This window comes from Zonotrichia leucophrys, chromosome 1A (genome assembly GCF_028769735.1).
Source record: "Zonotrichia leucophrys gambelii isolate GWCS_2022_RI chromosome 1A, RI_Zleu_2.0, whole genome shotgun sequence".
In the NCBI taxonomy this organism is placed as follows: domain Eukaryota; kingdom Metazoa; phylum Chordata; class Aves; order Passeriformes; family Passerellidae; genus Zonotrichia; species Zonotrichia leucophrys.
The window spans coordinates 23998287-24016932 of record NC_088170.1 but is presented as its reverse complement, the minus strand read 5'-3'; the positions used below and the strand labels follow the sequence as shown (position 1 = coordinate 24016932).

General features: G+C 42.6%; 1 protein-coding gene across 3 annotated transcripts in view; it reads left to right on the top strand.

Moving 5' to 3' along the window:
- PTPRB (protein tyrosine phosphatase receptor type B) overlaps positions 1–7355 on the top strand; it is a 47605-nt gene extending 40250 nt beyond the window's left edge. For 2 of the 3 annotated variants that reach the window (XM_064701940.1, XM_064701938.1), the window contains one exon: positions 1622–7355. In XM_064701940.1, coding sequence (XP_064558010.1) covers positions 1622–1768 — 147 coding nt within the window. In that variant the 3' untranslated portion in view covers positions 1769–7355. The remainder of the gene's footprint in view (positions 1–1621) is intronic. The other variant, XM_064701939.1, reaches the window with a different exon arrangement.
- The last annotated feature ends 11291 nt before the right edge of the window (positions 7356–18646 follow it).

Sequence of the window (18646 nt, the reverse complement as noted above, 5' to 3'; positions counted from 1 at the left end):
GCTCTTTGCTGCAATTTGGAAACCAATGTGTCGGTGACAGTGTTTTCTGATAGATTAAATGTCTCATATGGGTATAAAGAGAGGCCCAGCTGGGAACACAAAACAAAGGGGCTCATGGAAATATCTTAATTGCAGAAGACCTTCTTTTGGAGAGGAGACAGGTTCCCAGTCTAGTCTCTGCATCTTCAGAGACAGATCCTCCTACATTCCCCATCATCTGTAGTCTGCAAAGGCAGACAGACATCTCAGGAGGATGGTTCTTTTTCCCTAGCTGGAAAAAAGAAGCAAAAACCTCAAGAGCCTAAATTTGACTTATAAACAACTAAAGTTGTGTGATACAAAACCTGCCTTTGGCATGAGCTTGGCATGACATCTGAGTCAAAAGGCAGCCAGGTCCACACAAAAGTCGAAGGCCACAGTACCATCATACTTGGCAGTATTCAGTCACAGGAAACCAGCAGCAACAAAACAATGCTTCTGCCTCAGACTTGGCGCAGCCTTGTCTAAGACAAGGGACTGGAGGCGGAGACAGGCAAGGGAAAACTCTGTGCATCAGCTCAAAAGGCAGCATGCTCCAGCAGCAGTAACCATTCCAGTTGAAAAATGGTCTTTGCCTAAGGAAGTCTCCATGCTTGGCCAACTTTTCATCGTGTTGGTGGTGGGGTACAGGGTTCAGCTCTGCAGAAAGAGCAGCTGCATATGCATAAAGGCAGATATCCTCACTTTCCCAGAGCACTGAGAGAAAGACACAGAGCAATGGCTAAAGATGTGAGGGGGAAAAAATACACACACTTATTGGAGAAATTATGTTTTTGAGATAATATTAAAAAGGTACACCTTGATATATAAATATGCTCAGCCTGACTTTTGGGTACCATGTTGCACTAATTGAAAGACTATTATGACCTATGTCATAAACCACAAAGAGGAGCAAAACATGAAAGTTTAATAAGCTATTCTCTTAAGACAGTTTGGTGAGTAATCAACAGTCAATAACATGCTGACCCTCCTTACTTTGGTTGTGAATGTCACCTTAGCTCTATTCTATGAAAGGCACTCTTCAGAAAAGACTGTCATTTGCTGCATAGTCAGAATCAATCTTAGAACTTATACTGGATCTGAAAAAAAATAGTTTTTTCAGAGATTTTTCTGATTTTTTTCAGAGATTTATGTTTCTCACAGTTGTCTGAAATATTTATATGTTATTGTAAAATTCTGTGGAAAATATTTCTTTTCAGAACAAAAAGAAAACTCAGGTAATTGTTTGTCTTTCCTGCATGCTTCCCTGTGCATACTCATTCTTCTACATATACTTTATACCAAAGCATTCAGAAGTAGTAGCTATCCAACACAGCACCATGTGAAAGTGCACTTAACAGTTGCTAAAGCTTTCACTAATGGCATAATCTGTCAAAACATACTGTGTTCATTTATGTTTTACTGGTATTATTTCTAAAGGGAGGTGATCTTGTAGTGTGAAAATGAGATTAATTTTAGAATTATATTTTAATTTTTAACACCACCCTTGATTTTTTGAGGGAGTTAGCTTATAATGATTTTTCACAGTACATAAAATTAAATTACAAAATTCCTCAGTGTCTTAAAAACAAATCTTTTGCAGTGTCAATATGTGTATCTACATCAATGTGTGAGAGATGTGTTAAGAGCCAGAAAACTTCGCAGTGAACAAGAAAATCCCTTATTTCCAATATATGAAAATGTGAATCCAGAGTATCACAGAGGTAACTGCAAGTTTATCAAATTGTAAAATGTTTCAAATGTAGTAGCTCACTGACAATGTAATTGAGGGGGAATTGTGCTATTCTTAACTGTTGATATTTCTTTACTTCCTGGACCATCATTTGTTCTCTCTGCTCTTTTCATTCTTGCAGTTGTGTCTTTATTTTCTCCATTAGTAGTCATTATAACATCACTTCCTGCTCCTGCCTTACCTTTATGCTCTCACTATCCATAAGCAACTGAGAATGCTGACAGTACTCACTGGGCTCTTCTGCCATTCATGGAGTTCAGTTTCTGTCTGCATCACCCTCATCTGCTGTTGACAATATAGGCAGCCTTGGGAGACTTCCTATCTGCTTTGACTGGAAAATGTAAGTGTCCCAGGCTCTGCTCTTTCTTTCTCCCCAGACTCCCCATCCTTGTAGGCTCCTTTTCCTAGCCTGTATCCAGTCCCTTGCTGATAAGAGTGGCAGGAGTAGCAAACCTGGCACTAGCACTGCCCTTCACCTCCTGGGTCCATGGCCAGAGGACCAGTGTGGAGAAGCTGTAAGCAGTGGTGACCATGTGCCTTGGTAGAGCTGATTCCTAAAGGATGTAGAAGTTTTTAGGGTCAAGACAGAAGGATCTCAGTAGTTCCACAAATTTGGACATTAGGAATTAAGATTATATCATAAGAAATCCCAATGATTTTCTTGATCTAGCCTGTAGAAGTCAGAGTTGTCATAGACAGGTAGAACAGGCTTGGAGGAGACCAAGAACTGAAACATCAGGTTTCACACATTGAGAGACCAAGCAGAGGTGGGATCTGAACTTTAGCTGTAGCATCCATCACAGCCAGTGTTGCTCCCACACAGCCAACTCTCAGAGCACTACTGAATCTGTGTTGGTTTACTTTTTCTAATCTCATTTTTCCTTGCTTTCAGATGCTGTTTATTCAAGGCACTAAGAATGTTAGAGATATCTGCTTTTGTGAACACATTTGTGAACTAGGGGTTTTGTTTTGGTTTTTTTATGTATGTATTTCATGCACCAGAAAGGTGCCAGACCTTTTGGATGAAACTGTGTATAATTTATTGGTCTGGTGATTTTTAAAAGATATATAATTTAAATGTAATAGATATTAATGTATATAATTGTATTTTGGCATTGTGTAAATATGTATTTTTTTCTATATTGTTTATATTAATATTATGCTTCAGATAATACTATTTTTTTCTTATCACAGTTTTTATAAACTGTTCTACATAAACTATTTTAAGTTGTATGGCTAACAGGACTGCTGCATTTGGGGCGCTATTGGCATGACATGGAAAAAGTCCTATACAGAGAACCTCATTTTTAAAAAATATTTCAGTGTTTGTCAGATGAAATAAGCTACTATTAGGCAAGGGAACAGTAGTCCTGTATAGCAGTTACAATGCTACTCTACACTTCAAACTTACTGCTTTTCATCTGACAAAAATAGGAGTAACCCATATCACAGTGGCATACCTTTTACAGAACTCATTAACAACCAACCAAAACAGGGTTCACCTCACTAGAAGCAACTATTTCAGTCTAGTGTGACATAGTAGAAAAATATCAAACAACATACCTGCAGTGAAGTCTAGCAGGCCTTTCTCTGACCACATACTCTGGGGGGAGACAGGTCACATACTGGTTTCTTTACACTGGTTTAAGAGAGCAGAATCAGACCACAACTTGTGTCTGTGCACTTCCATGTGTGTAAAATTTTTATTAAGAAAGGTGTTCAAAGACCCTCCTCAGACATTTGTGTTAACAAACCTGTGAGAATGTGAAGTCTGGCAACTTCCATAGCTCATCAGAAACAATGCTGTACCACGAGAGCTAAAAAAGTAGAGAGATGGCAAGCATTGAAACAAAGACATGTAAAGGTATATATCCCACAGTTTACTCAACTGGAATAAAGCTGCACTTTGCCCCAAGTGTTGGTATCTTTCAAATGCCACTTGGTTTCACAGTGGGACAGTTTGGCCCCAGCATGTCTCCATAGAAAGAGTTCTCCATTGGAATGTTACATGATGTCACCACCACAGGGGCAGCCAGAATGGAAAAAAGTTCATCAGGGAATGTAGGCTGGCAGGGCTGTCCTGATCATAGAATCATCTTATGTTTTGGGTTGGAAGAGACATTAAAGATCATCTAGTTCCAACCTCCATGCCCCAGGCAGGGGCTCATTGCTGAAAACATGTTTAAAATACAAAACATATCAACTTAATTTTGTATCAATAAAAGAACTGAATGACAGCAAGAAGTACAATCAAAGAGCACTTACCAGGTATCCTGCGCAGCCAAGTGTATTGTGCACAGCCTCTCTCTCCTTTACAAAGAGGCATGTCATTCAAGGGTCTAAACACTCTGTTCAGCTATTACTTATCTTTATAAAATGCTCCTCAAACAAATAGTGAAAAGCCAGTACACAGTTCATCTCCACCATGAAAAGAAGAAAGGGCTTCATAGTTCTTCTTTCATATATCTACCCATACTTTACGTAGAGAAAATGTAGCATGTTGCTGAAGACAAGTGCCTAAATTCCACTTCTGTTTTGGAGAAAAATAAATATTTCTGAAGGCCTTCTGAGAATCAGTAAGCAGCTAACTGAGTGCCTAGCTGAGGAACTCCTGTGCCACAGCAGGACTGTGCATATCCATGTTACTCCACTCTTCCTACTCCGTCTGGAATGTTATCCTTTCTTGACCAAATACCTTCAGATGCCTCAGAAGCCACCCTTCAAATCAGCTGTCACAGCTGCTCAGAACATGTAAACTTGGTCATTCTTTTTAGGTGTTTCTGAATGAAAATACTGCTCATCTCTCCTGTGCATCCTCTTTGGTACCACACAAACCTCAAAATTCACCACCCTTAATGGCAACCAAAGAAGAAGGGAACTAGCATTAGGGTAGAAGACATTTTCACAGAGGAAAGCCTAAGCAAAACCACAAAGAAATGAGCACATTTTCTGCAGATGCCTCCTTTTCTGTATTTCCTTTGCTAGATGGCTAGTTTAGCAAGCAAGGACAAACAAGCATTGGTAGCTTTAGATCAATTGTTGATTGGGCTCGTAACTTCTGCACTTAAGGCATGGTGAAAACTGCTGTTTTCATGCAGCTGTAACACAACTGCTGTTGTGTTACATGCACTGCATTTGGTCCTTTCTTTTTTGCAGGGGTAGCTGAGGAACGAAGATCACCATGTTAGTTACCAGCAGTACAATTACACTGTTAACACACACCAAGTGTACCCTATAAATTACCTCACACTCTGTATCACCACGTCATTTTTTAATGCTGAGGGAAGTGGAGCTCACTCAATGCTATATGATCTGAGGGCAAAAGTCTGATTGTATGCTCTGTATGTGTGTTGTTCATCATTTTCAGAGACACACATCATTCTGCAGTTTATTTTATCATTCTCAGCTCCCTTGTCTGCTGCAGAGTTTGTATATGTGTACCCAAAATTATGTCATAGCAAACAGCTAGTTTCATCTTTTTTCCCAGCTAATAATGGACACTGTTCATAGGCCTCTTCCTCCTCATCACTTCATAACATGACAGCTGACCTTAAACACTCTGGCACAATGCTCTTGAGCAGCTTTACATTTCTGCCCAAGTAGGTCACACCTGAGACTGTATACACATGTTATTGCTCTGGTTCTGCTCTCTAGCCAATTCTGCTCATATGAAACCAGTGTAAATCCACTGAGAAAAAGTAAAAAAGTATCTATGTAGCATTTTTTTTAATATACAACACCTACTTATCAGTATAAGTAGTTATATTTATTGTGCCTCTAAGCTGAATAACAGGACTGATGGGAAATTGTTAATGTAAGAAAAATAGATTTGAGGGAGCTTGTATGCTGAACAAAGACAGCTCTCAAGGAAAAAGACATCTTTTGAATGTCCTTGATGATGTTCAGAATTCCTTTCTTGATGTTTCCCAATAATAATGTTACAAAGCAAAGCTAGTGTTGTTGCTGATCCATAAGCTAAGATTTGCACACTTGGAGCCCATCCTTTGAATCTCTGCATGGTCCACAAAGCTACCTGAGTACTTTCATGAAAGTCAACTGGAATGCTTGCCTGAAGAAAATACTGTTCCACTTCTGAAGCACTTGCAGGGTTGGGTTTTTAGGTTAATTCAAATTTTTGTATTGAAAGTTATTTAATAATTAAAAAATTGTAATAAATATTTTTTTTAATCTGTGCAATAAAATTACAAGATCCACTAGCAATTGTAGGGAAAAAATAGATTTTACATAGCTGGAGTTGATAAATGATATTTTTTGTTACTAATGGAACACAAAAATGGGTGAGAGAAATAGGCATACTGTGAAGATGTCAAAAAGTGCAACTTTATACATTTTTCTCTGCTGCTATAGTTATTTAGCAATAAATAATGCCTAAAATGCCAGAAATATTATTTTGTGCCATAATATGCAATGAATTTCCTTCCAATTGTAGAACAGAGAAAAGAAAATGTGTGAGCTTTAAGTTTATATAATGTATATGGTTATTTACTCTTTGGAAGCACAAAGTTAAACACTAGACAGATAGGAGTACATGAGCACTTAGCTGTGCTCCTCAGCCTGAGATTTAATATATGAACTAGAGGGATGGGAACAACGGGCATCAAATCAATCAATCAGCATCTCTCTCCAAGGCCACAGAACAGAGAAATGCATCTGACACTCAGACAGACAGCCTACCACAGCCACAGCTTCATGCCCAAGGAGTGCCTTGGCAGATGCTTAACATTTATTCAGATTTCTTTCAGTACTTCTCACATTCAGTTTGTGTAAATAAAATGCAATATAGAATGATCACCACTCCCTTCATGGCCCTGTCACAGATGTCTGGACTCTGAAGCTGTGAGCTCTGGGACCTGTAATCTCAGGGTGCTGTAACTTTGAATTGAAATGAGTGCTCACCCCAGTATTTGAACAACTTGCTGTAGACCCCATGCCCTCAATTGTCTCCCTCACACTGACAAAATCAAACTCCTGACCTGTTGTGAGCACCTCTGTGGCCAAAGCAAACTGGTTTGTTATCAGTGATCTCACAGATCAACAGCTGGTTCAAACTGGGACTTTTTGTTTTAAGGCTTGCAGGAAATGCTGGAGACTAGGGACCAGCTAATTGAGAAAAAACTGTGGAACTGGAACACACACAGTGTCAGCAAAGCAGGTAGTCTAATATTCATGACAGTTTACTTGTTTCTTGGTTTGTTTGAAAGCTAGAGAAATACTGTAAGTAACATTAGGAAGCTAAATATATATTGCTCTAGAGCAGGGCAGTACACTATAGTGAAAACCCCACCACTTAGAAATTTGGCTAGCCATAAATTCTTTGCCAGTGCTTGGAGTAAAGTGTCTGAAAAACATCTTCAGTATTTATTCCATGCTCATATGCAATATAATTACTTATAATTGTGTTCCTAACAAACACTGGGTGAACACAGAACTGTGCTACTATTGTCAATTTAATTTATGCATTTAAGTATATTTTTATATTTTTAGCTACAGTCAACAAATCAAATATATTTGAGTGTATTTTACACATTTTTAGAAATACTTCATGAATAAAACATTCATTTTAAAAAATCATATTCCTGTCTTCTCTTTGACTGCCTTTTCATTATGGATTTTATTGTCATGCTGCTCAGAGGAAAGGTCATAAGTGAGTTTGATTTCAATTGAGACAGTCTTCAGAGAGCATTAAGTTCATCAGAAGCCTCAGCCTGCTGGGGGAAAAGAGGCTCTGCTGTTGCCCACTGGCCAGATTAGTGCCCATGTGGAAAGGTACCGTTGTTGTCTTTTCCTCCCTGGTTTTGTGCCCTCCTTTAATAAGCCAGATACTGTCTGGGTTATGCAGTGGATATTTGAAACCACAGGGTCTTGAACTTGAGTGCCTGTTATTTTAGAGACATTTTGCCAGGCAGTTGCACCAATTAGCACGGCACTGCAGCTCCATCGCTGCCTGCCCCTCGAGGACCTGAGCCGTGCTTTTTAACAAATGTATTTCTTCTCCTCCTGCTCTCCAAAGGTCTTAAAAACCAATAGCATAACTGTCCTTGTGGGGTCACACTGCTTGGCAGTAGTGTGTTTGCTGCTAATGCCCTCATTTACACCTTACTGGTCATCAGGAGTGTTTAAGACAAGTTTGCTTCAAAGAAAGGATGATTTATTGATGTGTACTGTGAACTGTTTGCTGAGGGGATGTGTAGCAAAGGTGGAGGGAGTTGTGAGATTTTTTCTTCGTGATATAACAGTTTATCTCTGAGTTCTGCTCTGTCCTGAAACCAATGTAGACACAAAAGAGAAGTGCAAAAGATAAAATAATGTACAGTTAATATCTCCACACAAGCAAAACAAGGCCAACATTGCAGACAAGGATAGATAAGAATCTTTTGACAAGGTACAGCAAGGAAACTAAAGAGTCTCTTCTAGTTCAACAAGATCACAGTGGTTGATTCCTGTTAAAATATCCCCAGAATCTAGTTTTTTAACTTTTTAATATTTTTACTTGCACTTGATTTGTACCTGGGCTTCATACCTACGAGCTGGTGGTTTTGCCTGATAAAGTCAGCTCCTGTACCCTAATCTCAGTTTTATGTCTGTGCCTGTCTTCACTATCAGTTGCTTTATTATGCCCTAGAAATAGCTGCTTAGACATCTTATGGCAGGCAGGACATAGCAGTGCGGGTGAATCAGCAAATACCACAAGTGAAAATTTCAGATGTTACTAGCCAAGGCTTTGCACATCATTCTGGTACAATACCACTCGCAACCTGTGAAAAAAACAAAAAACAACAACAACAAAAACACCACAGGAGAAAAAGAGGAGGAAAAAAGCATTTCAGTTAATTTGTGGAGATGTTCTAAAAGCAGGAAGCCCTTCTCCTGCTCCCATGGTCAGTGCTCTGTGGGGCTGGGGGATGCTCTGCAGTGGCTGCACAGACCATGGGCAGGCCGGGAGGGACGCTGTGGTGTGGCTGGGCTGGATTGGTCACTGAGCCACCCATGGGCTCCCCCTGGAACTGACCTGCTGTTGGTTCTCCTCAGGCCACAGCTGCAGCTTCTTGTGGTCTGGCTCCTGCAGGTGCCAGGCATCCTCTTTATATCCCAGCTGGGTGCTTCCTGCACCATGCAGACCCTCACTGCAATAAGCAGCTTTCCTTGGGGTGAGAGGTGGTCCCAGCTCCCAGGGATCTGGAGTGTCAGCAGCACGGAGCAGGCACAAAGGCACCTTGGTCCAAGAGGGCAAAGCATTTTATAGACCTCAAAGCCTTTAAGTCTCCAGGGAAAACATCACCTCAGCACCAATAGCTTTGCTGTTGAGAGGTCCTGGGGCCCCCAAAAGAGGCTAAAATTCCCCTTAGGGCTCTCACTGGCCAGGCAGGGTTCCCACTGTCAGCACAGGGAGGGTATGCTCCAAGCCCAATTGCAGGCTGCCCTCCCCACCCGTCCCGACTCAAATTCCCAGTCAGAAAGGGTGGCAGAAGCAGGTCCTAGCCAACAGAGTGCTCCAGGTGGTGCACACAGCTTCAGGGAGGGAGGGGACTGTGAGGGAGCCCAGCTGGGATTCAGCACTGGTGTGAGCGGCGTGTGGCCCCGCCATGCTGAGGCCTTCAGTCGCTGAGCTGTGGGGCTGCAGCACGTGGTGGAGACTGCAGAGACACGTGATGGGGACACACCAGATCCACCAGTGCCCCATCCCAAGGCTGACAGGGATCTGTACATTCCAGGGGCCCAGAGCATGAGCCAAGATCAGTGCCAAGAGGGCAACAGCCCATGGCCTTGTGCAGCAGCCGAATGCCAGGCTCCAAGCACCGCTGGCAAGTCTTATGGCTGCTTGGCCAGACATCATTGTACACAGCTTTTTGCACACTCATGCCAAAATCCCTGACAAATTACACAGTGTCCTTGCTTGCCTTTGGGGGTTGCTTGCTGATCTGCCAAACCAAACCAGTAGCAGGTGGAGCAGCTGCCTCTTACCAAGGATAAAGGCAGAGATTTCTCATCTTCCCGACATCCGTGAGGCCACACAACCTTGTTTGCAGAGGTGTGAGCTCTGCAGAGACCTGCAATTTTTGACCTCTCAGGACAAGAAGGGGTCCAAGCCTGGATATTTCTGCCCCTGCAAATCTTAACCCATTTTTTAAAAAGAGGAACTGTTCTTTCCAAAGGACAGGGCAGGTATAAAGGGGTGAGATGAGTGAACTTCTCCTGGGGATCCATGTCTCCCAGCAGCCCTTTTTCAAAGGTTGGATTTCATGGATGTTTTCTATGTATCTGTCTAGGCTGGGCTGGCTTCCACAAAGCATTAAAACTATCCATGTTTTACTAAGCAGTGCCCAAGTGCATCCTCATTCATAGGTCCAAAACTTGGGCAGAAAAAAGCTGAATATGAGGCTAGTATAACACCATCACAAAACCCCTTTTGTGGGTTACCAGGAGTAAAAATTTGGCTTTGATATAGTACTTTTTTCTTTCTTTCAAAATCCTGTCTCCAATTCTAGCTCAGAAAATTTTACTTTGGAAACTTAGTAATAGTTTTGAAAATTAACTCTTTCCACTGTATCACAAAATCTCTTCTGTTTTCCATACAGAATGCAAAGAGTCTTGACATTCTTTACATTCTGTATGGATGTACATACAGAGAGTAAAGAATCTTGAATTTAAAGAAGAGAGTAGGGGCATTCTGGATAAGAACACCCAAACATCCTGGAAAATCAAATAGAGACCATATGGCCTGTAGTAAAGCTACCCAAATAGCTTTGGTATGAATGGAGCTCCACTGTAAAAACACAGAATAAAAATAATTGGATGCAGAAAGCAAAGTGAAGATGTTCAGAATGCTCCACACATCTTAGTTAGGGAGAAAATGTTGTACAAGTAAAAGACAGCTACAGAAAGGTCCATGTGTTAATTGGGGGCATTCCTCCTGCCTGTCAATGACTAAAGTTGCAGTAATGGAACCACTAGAAAAAAAAGATGGATAGCTGCAAAGGCAATAAAGAGATATATAATGTCCAAAGCTTCAAACATCAGTAAATATATGCTCAAGACACCAGACATGATAAATGTCAGCATCCTGTTGTCTTATCATTGGATCTAAAAGACACCTGGAGCCAAATTATTTGTGAGAATCCAACTTTGAAAGAATGAACTGTCAGAAAACTGGAATTAATTAACGCCCAACAGTTCTGTGCTAGAAAGGTTGGAGAGTACTAAAAATATCCAAGGAGCTTGTTTCTTTACACATCATGCCAATTAGATCTGGTCAGGCTGTGACAAATTTTCTGTAAACTTTCTGGTGAGCAAGAAAGTCCCCCAGCATCCTCCAGCAGCTCCTAGGGTGAAATCTTGCCTCTAAAATGCCAAAGCTTTCAATTACAAAAGTGGAGAAGGGAAAAACAAAAAAGAAATGCTAGTGTCAGGTATGTATTCCAGCTCTTTGGCCTGGCAATATTTTTCACCATGGGTTTGTGTTTACTTTCCTGGGATTATATCTGAACATCTTATTGCACTGAGTCCTTGAGAGAAAAAGAAGACAAGACAGAAAAGATGGTGAGTGAATTTTTTCTGTTTATGTCTAGGGTACATCCATCCGTGTTTTTCTGTGGGGAAAAACACCAAAGACCTCCAACAGTATTGTGGTGACATCTTTTATTTATTTCCCCTTCTCTGAAAAAAAAGCCTGTGGAGGACCATATGGTGTGATCACAGGGGACAGTCTCTGCTGTGCTCTGAGCAGGGGGCTGAGCTGAGGAGCTCACACAGTGCAGGAGCACTCTCACCTCTCCATGAGGTCCTTGTACCAAGGGGGGCTCACCTCTCCTTCCTCACTCAGCCCCCCCAGGGAAAGCCACCCTGGAATCCTCTGTGTGGGGTGCTGCTGTCCCCAAGGTAGTGGCTCTCTCCCACCTCCTCCTTTCCACCCCCTGTGCTGCCCAGTTGTTCCCACATCTCTCTGTGTGTTGCCTCTCAGTGCAGCAGACTGGGGAAGTGACCTGTGTTAAAATTACCTTGTCATCAACAAAAACAAATAGCTATTTTTAATCTCCCCAATTTGTTCCAGGGGAGAGAGTCAGTGGTTTTTGTGCAGCCATGGGCTCACAGGACATGAGTTGTCAGACATCACTCTCTTTGTTTCTCAGACTTTTCCCACTCCCTTAGTCCAGCTGCTCTGGCCAAACAAGATCTGCCACTCACAAGTCCCTCCCAGCTGTACCCAGAAAATGGGGACAGCTCCAACCCACCTCAGCCCCCAGACTACCGCCTATTCCCATGAGGAACAGGAATGATGGGTTTGAAAAAAGCCTATTCCAACACTGACTTTCCCATAAATGCAAGTATGACCAATGGCTGGGTACCAGCCTCAAAGAGGTAGGGACCCGAGGAAGTGAAGGAAAAGTTCTGGATAGCAGCAGGAGGATGGATGCTGGTTCATGCCCTGTGTTATGCCAAGCACACGAAAGCCCAGCATGGTGAGACTTTGTTCCCTGCCTCAGCTTTCTCCAGGGAGACAGGGAAGCAGAGCCTTGTTAGTGTGACCAGGTCCCCTTTGCTCCTGAAGTGCCACTTTACATCTTCTAGTGCCCACACACTGAAAGGGAGAATTGAATGCAGAGGCTTCGCAAACAAATTTCTCATTTTTCTCCATATCCTCCCCCCTGTAGTTCTTATCTTCAGTAATTAAATTATGCAGCTGAGGAAAGTGATTTGGAAAACAGATGGCATGCAAGATGCTAGAGAAAACAGTGGTGAATTTTAAACCTTGCAGCAGAGACACAGACAGATTTGGGAGGTATATGGGCCTTGAAGTAATTGAACTTCAAAGGCTGCTTGTGCACTGACCTTTAAGCAAAAAGAATGAATGGCCCTTCAGCCTTCAACTTGATACTCACCATTAAGTATCCAAATCAAGCTTTTCCATGACAATTGTAACTGGTCTAATCTGCCATAGAATGTGGTGTGACCTGACCAGGTCTTTGGTAACTGACAATGGTTAGTTCAATGGGATCTGGGCAAGATGGAGCCCTGAAGCAAGCATTTCAGCCTGGCACAAGTCTGAAATGTAAGGGGAAAAGACACCAAAAATAAGAGATCTTTAATCTGTGTGAGGTTTTAAGCCCCTGGTCCCCCTGTCTTCCTTACATTTAAGACCACAGCAGGCAAGGCTGGGTGAGGACCAGCTGCCACAGCTGCTGGCAGCACAAATGCCGTGTCCCCAGACACGCTGGATGTCCCCAGACATGCTGGAGGAGCACTGTGTGGTGGGAGCCCACTGCAGCAGGTCCAGCAGGACAGAATTGGAGCTTCTCTGCCACCACAACGGAGGAAAGGGGTTCACCAATAACATTTACCTCTGGATCTGCATTAAAAGCGTCTTCACTCAACACATAGGTGGTAAAAGAGCTTGCTCCAGCTTGTGTTGGATGGGGCTATGGCCTCTGTCCAGGAAAATGGCAGAGTCATCAGATCCCACCCTCTGAATGCTGGAGGTCGCCTTGTAATGGAATCCGTCACAGGAGGAGCTGGGGAGCCCTGCAGCTGTTTCCACTGCTGAACACATTTCCACTCAAAGCTGGAGGTAATTCTCAGGGAGATTAATAAATCGAACATAAAGAGTTTAAACCACCCAGATAAATAATGGCAGATGTTTAGGGATGGAATAACAGGCACAAGCATGAGTTATGCAGTGCCTGCAGTTCAAAGAAAATGAGTTCAAACTGCGAGGGCATTGTTCAGAGGAGCAGTAAGGGATAAAGCAACGGGGGAGGGAGGAAAAGGGAAGAAAAAGGAGGCAAAGCTGTCTCCCTTCCCTCAGATGTGTGAGTACAAACCCCTGCCAACATGGAGAGCCGCATCTTCATTGCCAAGCTAGCATCCAGTGGAAGCAGCAGCAAGCCCTGGCACTCACGGCCTCGCAGCCTGGCCTGCACAGCCGCCTTCCCCAGAGCACTCTAGGCACTTAACTGGGCTGCTGATGTGCAGAAACACTGAATTGCTCCACAAAACCTGCATCTCCCACAGATGCTTCCAGCAAGGGATGGGAGCTGGGCTGGTCTCTGAGGCAGGGGTGGAGGAACCATGTCCCCTGCAGTTCGTATCTGTCTCTGTTTCAGTGTCCAGCCCTTCATATAAAATCTAACCTCTGCACATAGCAGTTCAGCTTCCTGTAAAAAATTCTGGCTTCCTGGGGTTAGGAGGGGACCCAACTCCAACTAATAACTCTACTGCCAGCCCTCTCCCTCATCCAAGGACAGAGTACATTTTTACATGATACATTTGCCAGAAATTTACTCTTGTGAAAGAGGAAGAAAATGCTTCACTGTCAACAAGACTGCAGCTCTTATGTGTTTGTTTTTGTTTTGGTTTTGTTTTGTTTTCTCAAAAGATAGTGTTTAAACATGGAGGGGCAAATTATCAGAACACTTTTGAACTACATAATGAGTATTGCTAATAGCCACTCGACTTGGCAGCACAGTCTTCAAGGTTATTTAGCAAAGCACACAATGTACATCAAGCAATATAAAAAGTTCATTTTAATATGTCTTTGCAAAATAAATTTTAAAGTAATCAATTTGGCTTTTCATTTTTAATTTTGTCTTTTTGTTTTGGCTATCAATAAAAACAACCTTGAAAATGTAACATAAGAAGAGTTAGAGAGGAGTGATGGAAGAACAATAAAACAAGGAGGAATGCAAGTTGGTACAGAATGTCTTTGATCATTACAAAGCTAATTATTGAGAAAGACAGCTCAGTGTGCATGAATGCAGAATAATGATGAGTTGGGTAAACACTTAGTGCACAATACATATGTATTTGTGTGCCTGGAGAGAGAGTGCCTAACAAGGAAGCAACAGAGGGAAATCAAAGCATGTGTGCATCACTCCAATAGCAGGATGCAGGGAAGGAAGAACTTCCAGTCCATCTGACTTTGAGGCACAGTTAGTGCTGCAATGAGCTTCCACTATGCAGTAGTTTTTCTATTCCTACAAAAGGGACTGTAAATCTGTATAGGTGCTACAAACAAAAAACACCAATTCCCACAAGGTTTCAATATAGGCCAAGGCATAATTTAAAAACTGACTTGAAACATGGAGTATTGCCTAAACCATTTTCAATTTTGCTTTGCTTGGCATAGCAGGAATTCTGTGGGCACACATGCACGTCCTGTCAGTGAGGAAGACAGGTCACTGGCCAGTAGATTGTGTGCATGAATAAATGGCTTATGCCCAAAGTAAGTCTGGAGGAAAAGCCCCCCTAGCCCCAAACCTGTGGACACTGACCCCAGTGAACATTGAGGTGCTCACCCCAGCAAGGTCCTGCTTGCTGCGTCCAGCTGTGCAAACTTCTTCCCCTGGCAGGAGAAAGGCAGGGGTTCTCTGGTCGTGCACGGGTTTGCAGCAGAGCTGTGCTGCTTTTTGGAAACAAAGATCAGCACGATAGTCCTGATGCTGCACTGGCAGAGCTTGAAGCTGGCAGTAGAAATTGCTACTCTGCTTTACCTAGACCCCGACAGGATGGGGCTATTTCCATTGGGTTCTGCCTGCTTCACATCCTTCCTCAGGCACCAAAACCCATCCAAATTGCTGTAAACAATCCCATGCAACACTGCCCTCAACTTCCCAGAAATTTCAACACAAAAAAAAATGGGAAATACATTTTTCTGTGCAAAACAGGTGAAAAAAAAATAGGTTGAAACAGGTTAAAGAAACATGGTACCACCACATGTCCCCAAAATGTCACTAGTGACAGCTACTGGAGAAAAAGCTGCAGTTTCAGACCTAAAACATCAGCTGCATGCCATCAAAACCCAGAGTTAGCTAGCACCAGTGTGTTGTTAGCAGCCTATCTGAAGGCCTTACAGCCACAGTTTTGCTTGCTGAGGTGTTTCCTCTCACCAAAATATTTGGTCCGTACCTTTTATCTTTATTTATTACCTTATATTTTCCAAGAATAGACAAGACATTTTATTATTCTTCTAGTATTCTTAGTTCCTAATATTTGTTATTGAATCACCTGCCCATCAAACTGAAGCTCAAAAATCTCCTGATCTGGCATATTTTAAAAAATGCAATTAATTTGCCCTTTATCTTGCCATTTAATATAATGGAAAAAAAGTTATGAGACACGTCATCCCACACCTGTGCTTGGAAGCTCACTCCTCATTATTACTTCGTGTTCACAACTCTGCAGCCCATTTTCAGTCTCCTCTCTGTTGTTGCCAGCCTGAACTAAATTAACTTTATCAAAAAGATCTTGAGATAATACTTTAAATGCTCCTCATGATGTATTGCTTCTCATACATGTCTCCATTAGCAAAAAAGCAGGGAAGCTCACAGGACACAATTTATGTTTAATACAGCAGAATCATTTACTGCCTGTGATTCACTTACCCTGATACTTACAGATTCATAACATATGCTTTGTATTTTTTATAAGGACTTAAAATTATTCCATCAAAAGCAAAAAACCCTAACTAACTCCATCATTTCCATATATTTTTTCCTTTTGTATCAGACCCATTTTTTATGAATTTTCAGAAAAAACTAGTAACGATATAGGTTACCTGCTGTTTAGGTGTGCTGTTGTATATTTGGTCCTTCCAAACTATTCTCCCCCTGCCTGAGAACAGATTTCTTGGAATTTTCACAGTAATTTTTTGATTGTCTCGAACATTATTCCTCAGAGGAACAGTGCAGAGATGTATAGTTCAGCCCTTTGGATTCCATGGAAGATTCCATTCTTTGCCAACCCCATGCCCCTTCTGATGTTCCACATTTCCTTAGGTGGAAGCTGTCTCTGATGCCCCTGGGTGATGTTCCCTCCCCACAGCCCCACACCCTGGCAGTGCTCCTGCTACCCAGGCCCCAGGCAAACCCCAGGAATTCCATTCTAGAGATGTTTTTGGATGGACACAGCAGGGCAGAGAGGGTGGCTGCCCTGCTCCCTCTCCTGTGGGTACCATGAGACAAACCAGCAAGAGGGGAAAGGAAATTATTCTGCTGCATGGGGTCCAAACTGAAGTATTTTGTCCAGAAACCCTCAGCTGCTGAACAAGCAATTATGTGAAAGATCTTACGGGTTGATTTTTTTTCCAACCGCTTTTAGCAAATGGCAATTGGCATGCAAATAAAAACAAGGATAGAACTTCTGCTAGCTGAAACATTATGAAAAAGTTATATTATTAAAAGTAAAGCTTGAGCTCCATTAGCTCATTAAATTAAATTACAGTGTTTGCTTTTCTTTAATGCAGTGTCAGAAGTAGTAGTGAATTTCTGGGAGGGTTATTTTCGATTGATTGCTGCATGTGCTGTTTGGAGACTGTGTACTCTAGGTGTGTATGCAATTTTACAGCCATGCCAACACACTCTATAATATAATTTTACATGCAAATTACAGCTATGTAGTGTAATAAGCTATTCTTTTTTCTTTTTACAGCATCTCCAGCCATGCACCCAATGCACACAGAGGGATTTTTTGGCTTACCAGACTTCAAACCATTAGACCACCAAGGAGCTGTGAACTGAGCCCAGTGCAGGCAATGGCAGCACTTGGGCTCGCTACCAAACCAGAGGGGGAATTGCACAGCCTCTCAAACACCAGACTGTGGGGCTGATCCATTCAGTGGGTCTGTGACCTGACAAGGCAGCATGATTAATTGCACACAAATTCCCTCAGAGGTTTTCCTGCTCATGCTTTCTGCAGCGAAGATTGTTAGCTTGACAGATCAGCATAGCAGCCTCTTAAGATGCCAGAAAGGGAAGAGGTTGGTTTCTGATTGAAAGTTAATGGAGGAACAGCAGCTGTTCCACGCTGAGGGGGAAAAATACCCCAAACCAAACAGGCTTTGATTCTCAGAGAAAACCACACATGGGAATAAGCTGATTTTTCGATAACTCTGGCTATGGGATTTCTGTCAGGGATTGAAAGACCATATTTGCATGATATAATAGGCATCATAATTAGAAATTCAGCTGTGCTTTCTCTCATCTGATTATTGAAATATAAGCCATGGCATGAGTGTTTTTCTTTTTATTAAACACTGTTTTAGGTGCTTCCACTTCCACGTGTTTGTTCTTGATGCTTTGGCCATTTAGGCTAAAGTTTGCAGAAGCCCTGATTTGGTGGGCAGCTCCTGTATTTGCAGTGCTGAGCAAAGATGCTTGCACAGCTCCTCCCTCCTGCTCACAGACAATCCACACTGTCCTGCTGTCAGACCAGCCCCACTGCCAATTTTAAAGTTTTCCTTTTCCAAGTAAGCCTTAGCAAATTGCATTAGACACTTCCTCAGGAATACTGAAGCCCTACCACTTTATCTGTTAAAAGGTTTTAAACATTGACCAATGTTTCTCCTTCTGCATTTCCCAGCTGGGCTCGATGGGATGACACACACTAGATGGATGCTTTCCTGCAGTCTGTGAAATGAGCTGAGCTGTGTGGCAGCCCTCTGAGGACATCCCTGCTCCTGTGGGCACCACACCACAGCCTGGCCCAGCCAGGAGGGCTCCCAGGAAGCAAACTGCAGGCAGGGACACGGCAGATGGCAGCACCAGGGCTGGGGTGGGCACAGCAGGCTGTGCCAGGCAGCAGATGTGTGGAGAGATCTGTGCTCTCACACCTCACGGATGTCTTTTTTCTGTTCTAGGACAAATCCCTCAAAACACACTTGGAATGCAAGCCTGGAAACTGAGGCCTTGCAACCTCCCCACTGCACTTCCCAACCTGCATCCCCCCTGCAGCACCTGCTGAAGAGCTGAGCTGAAAACAGCCCTTCAAATCCAGCACTCTGTGCTGGACCCCTGCCAAAGGGCTCCGTTTGTAGCAGAGATTATGGGTAAAGATCTTCCAAAATGCTCCTGGATTCTCCCATGC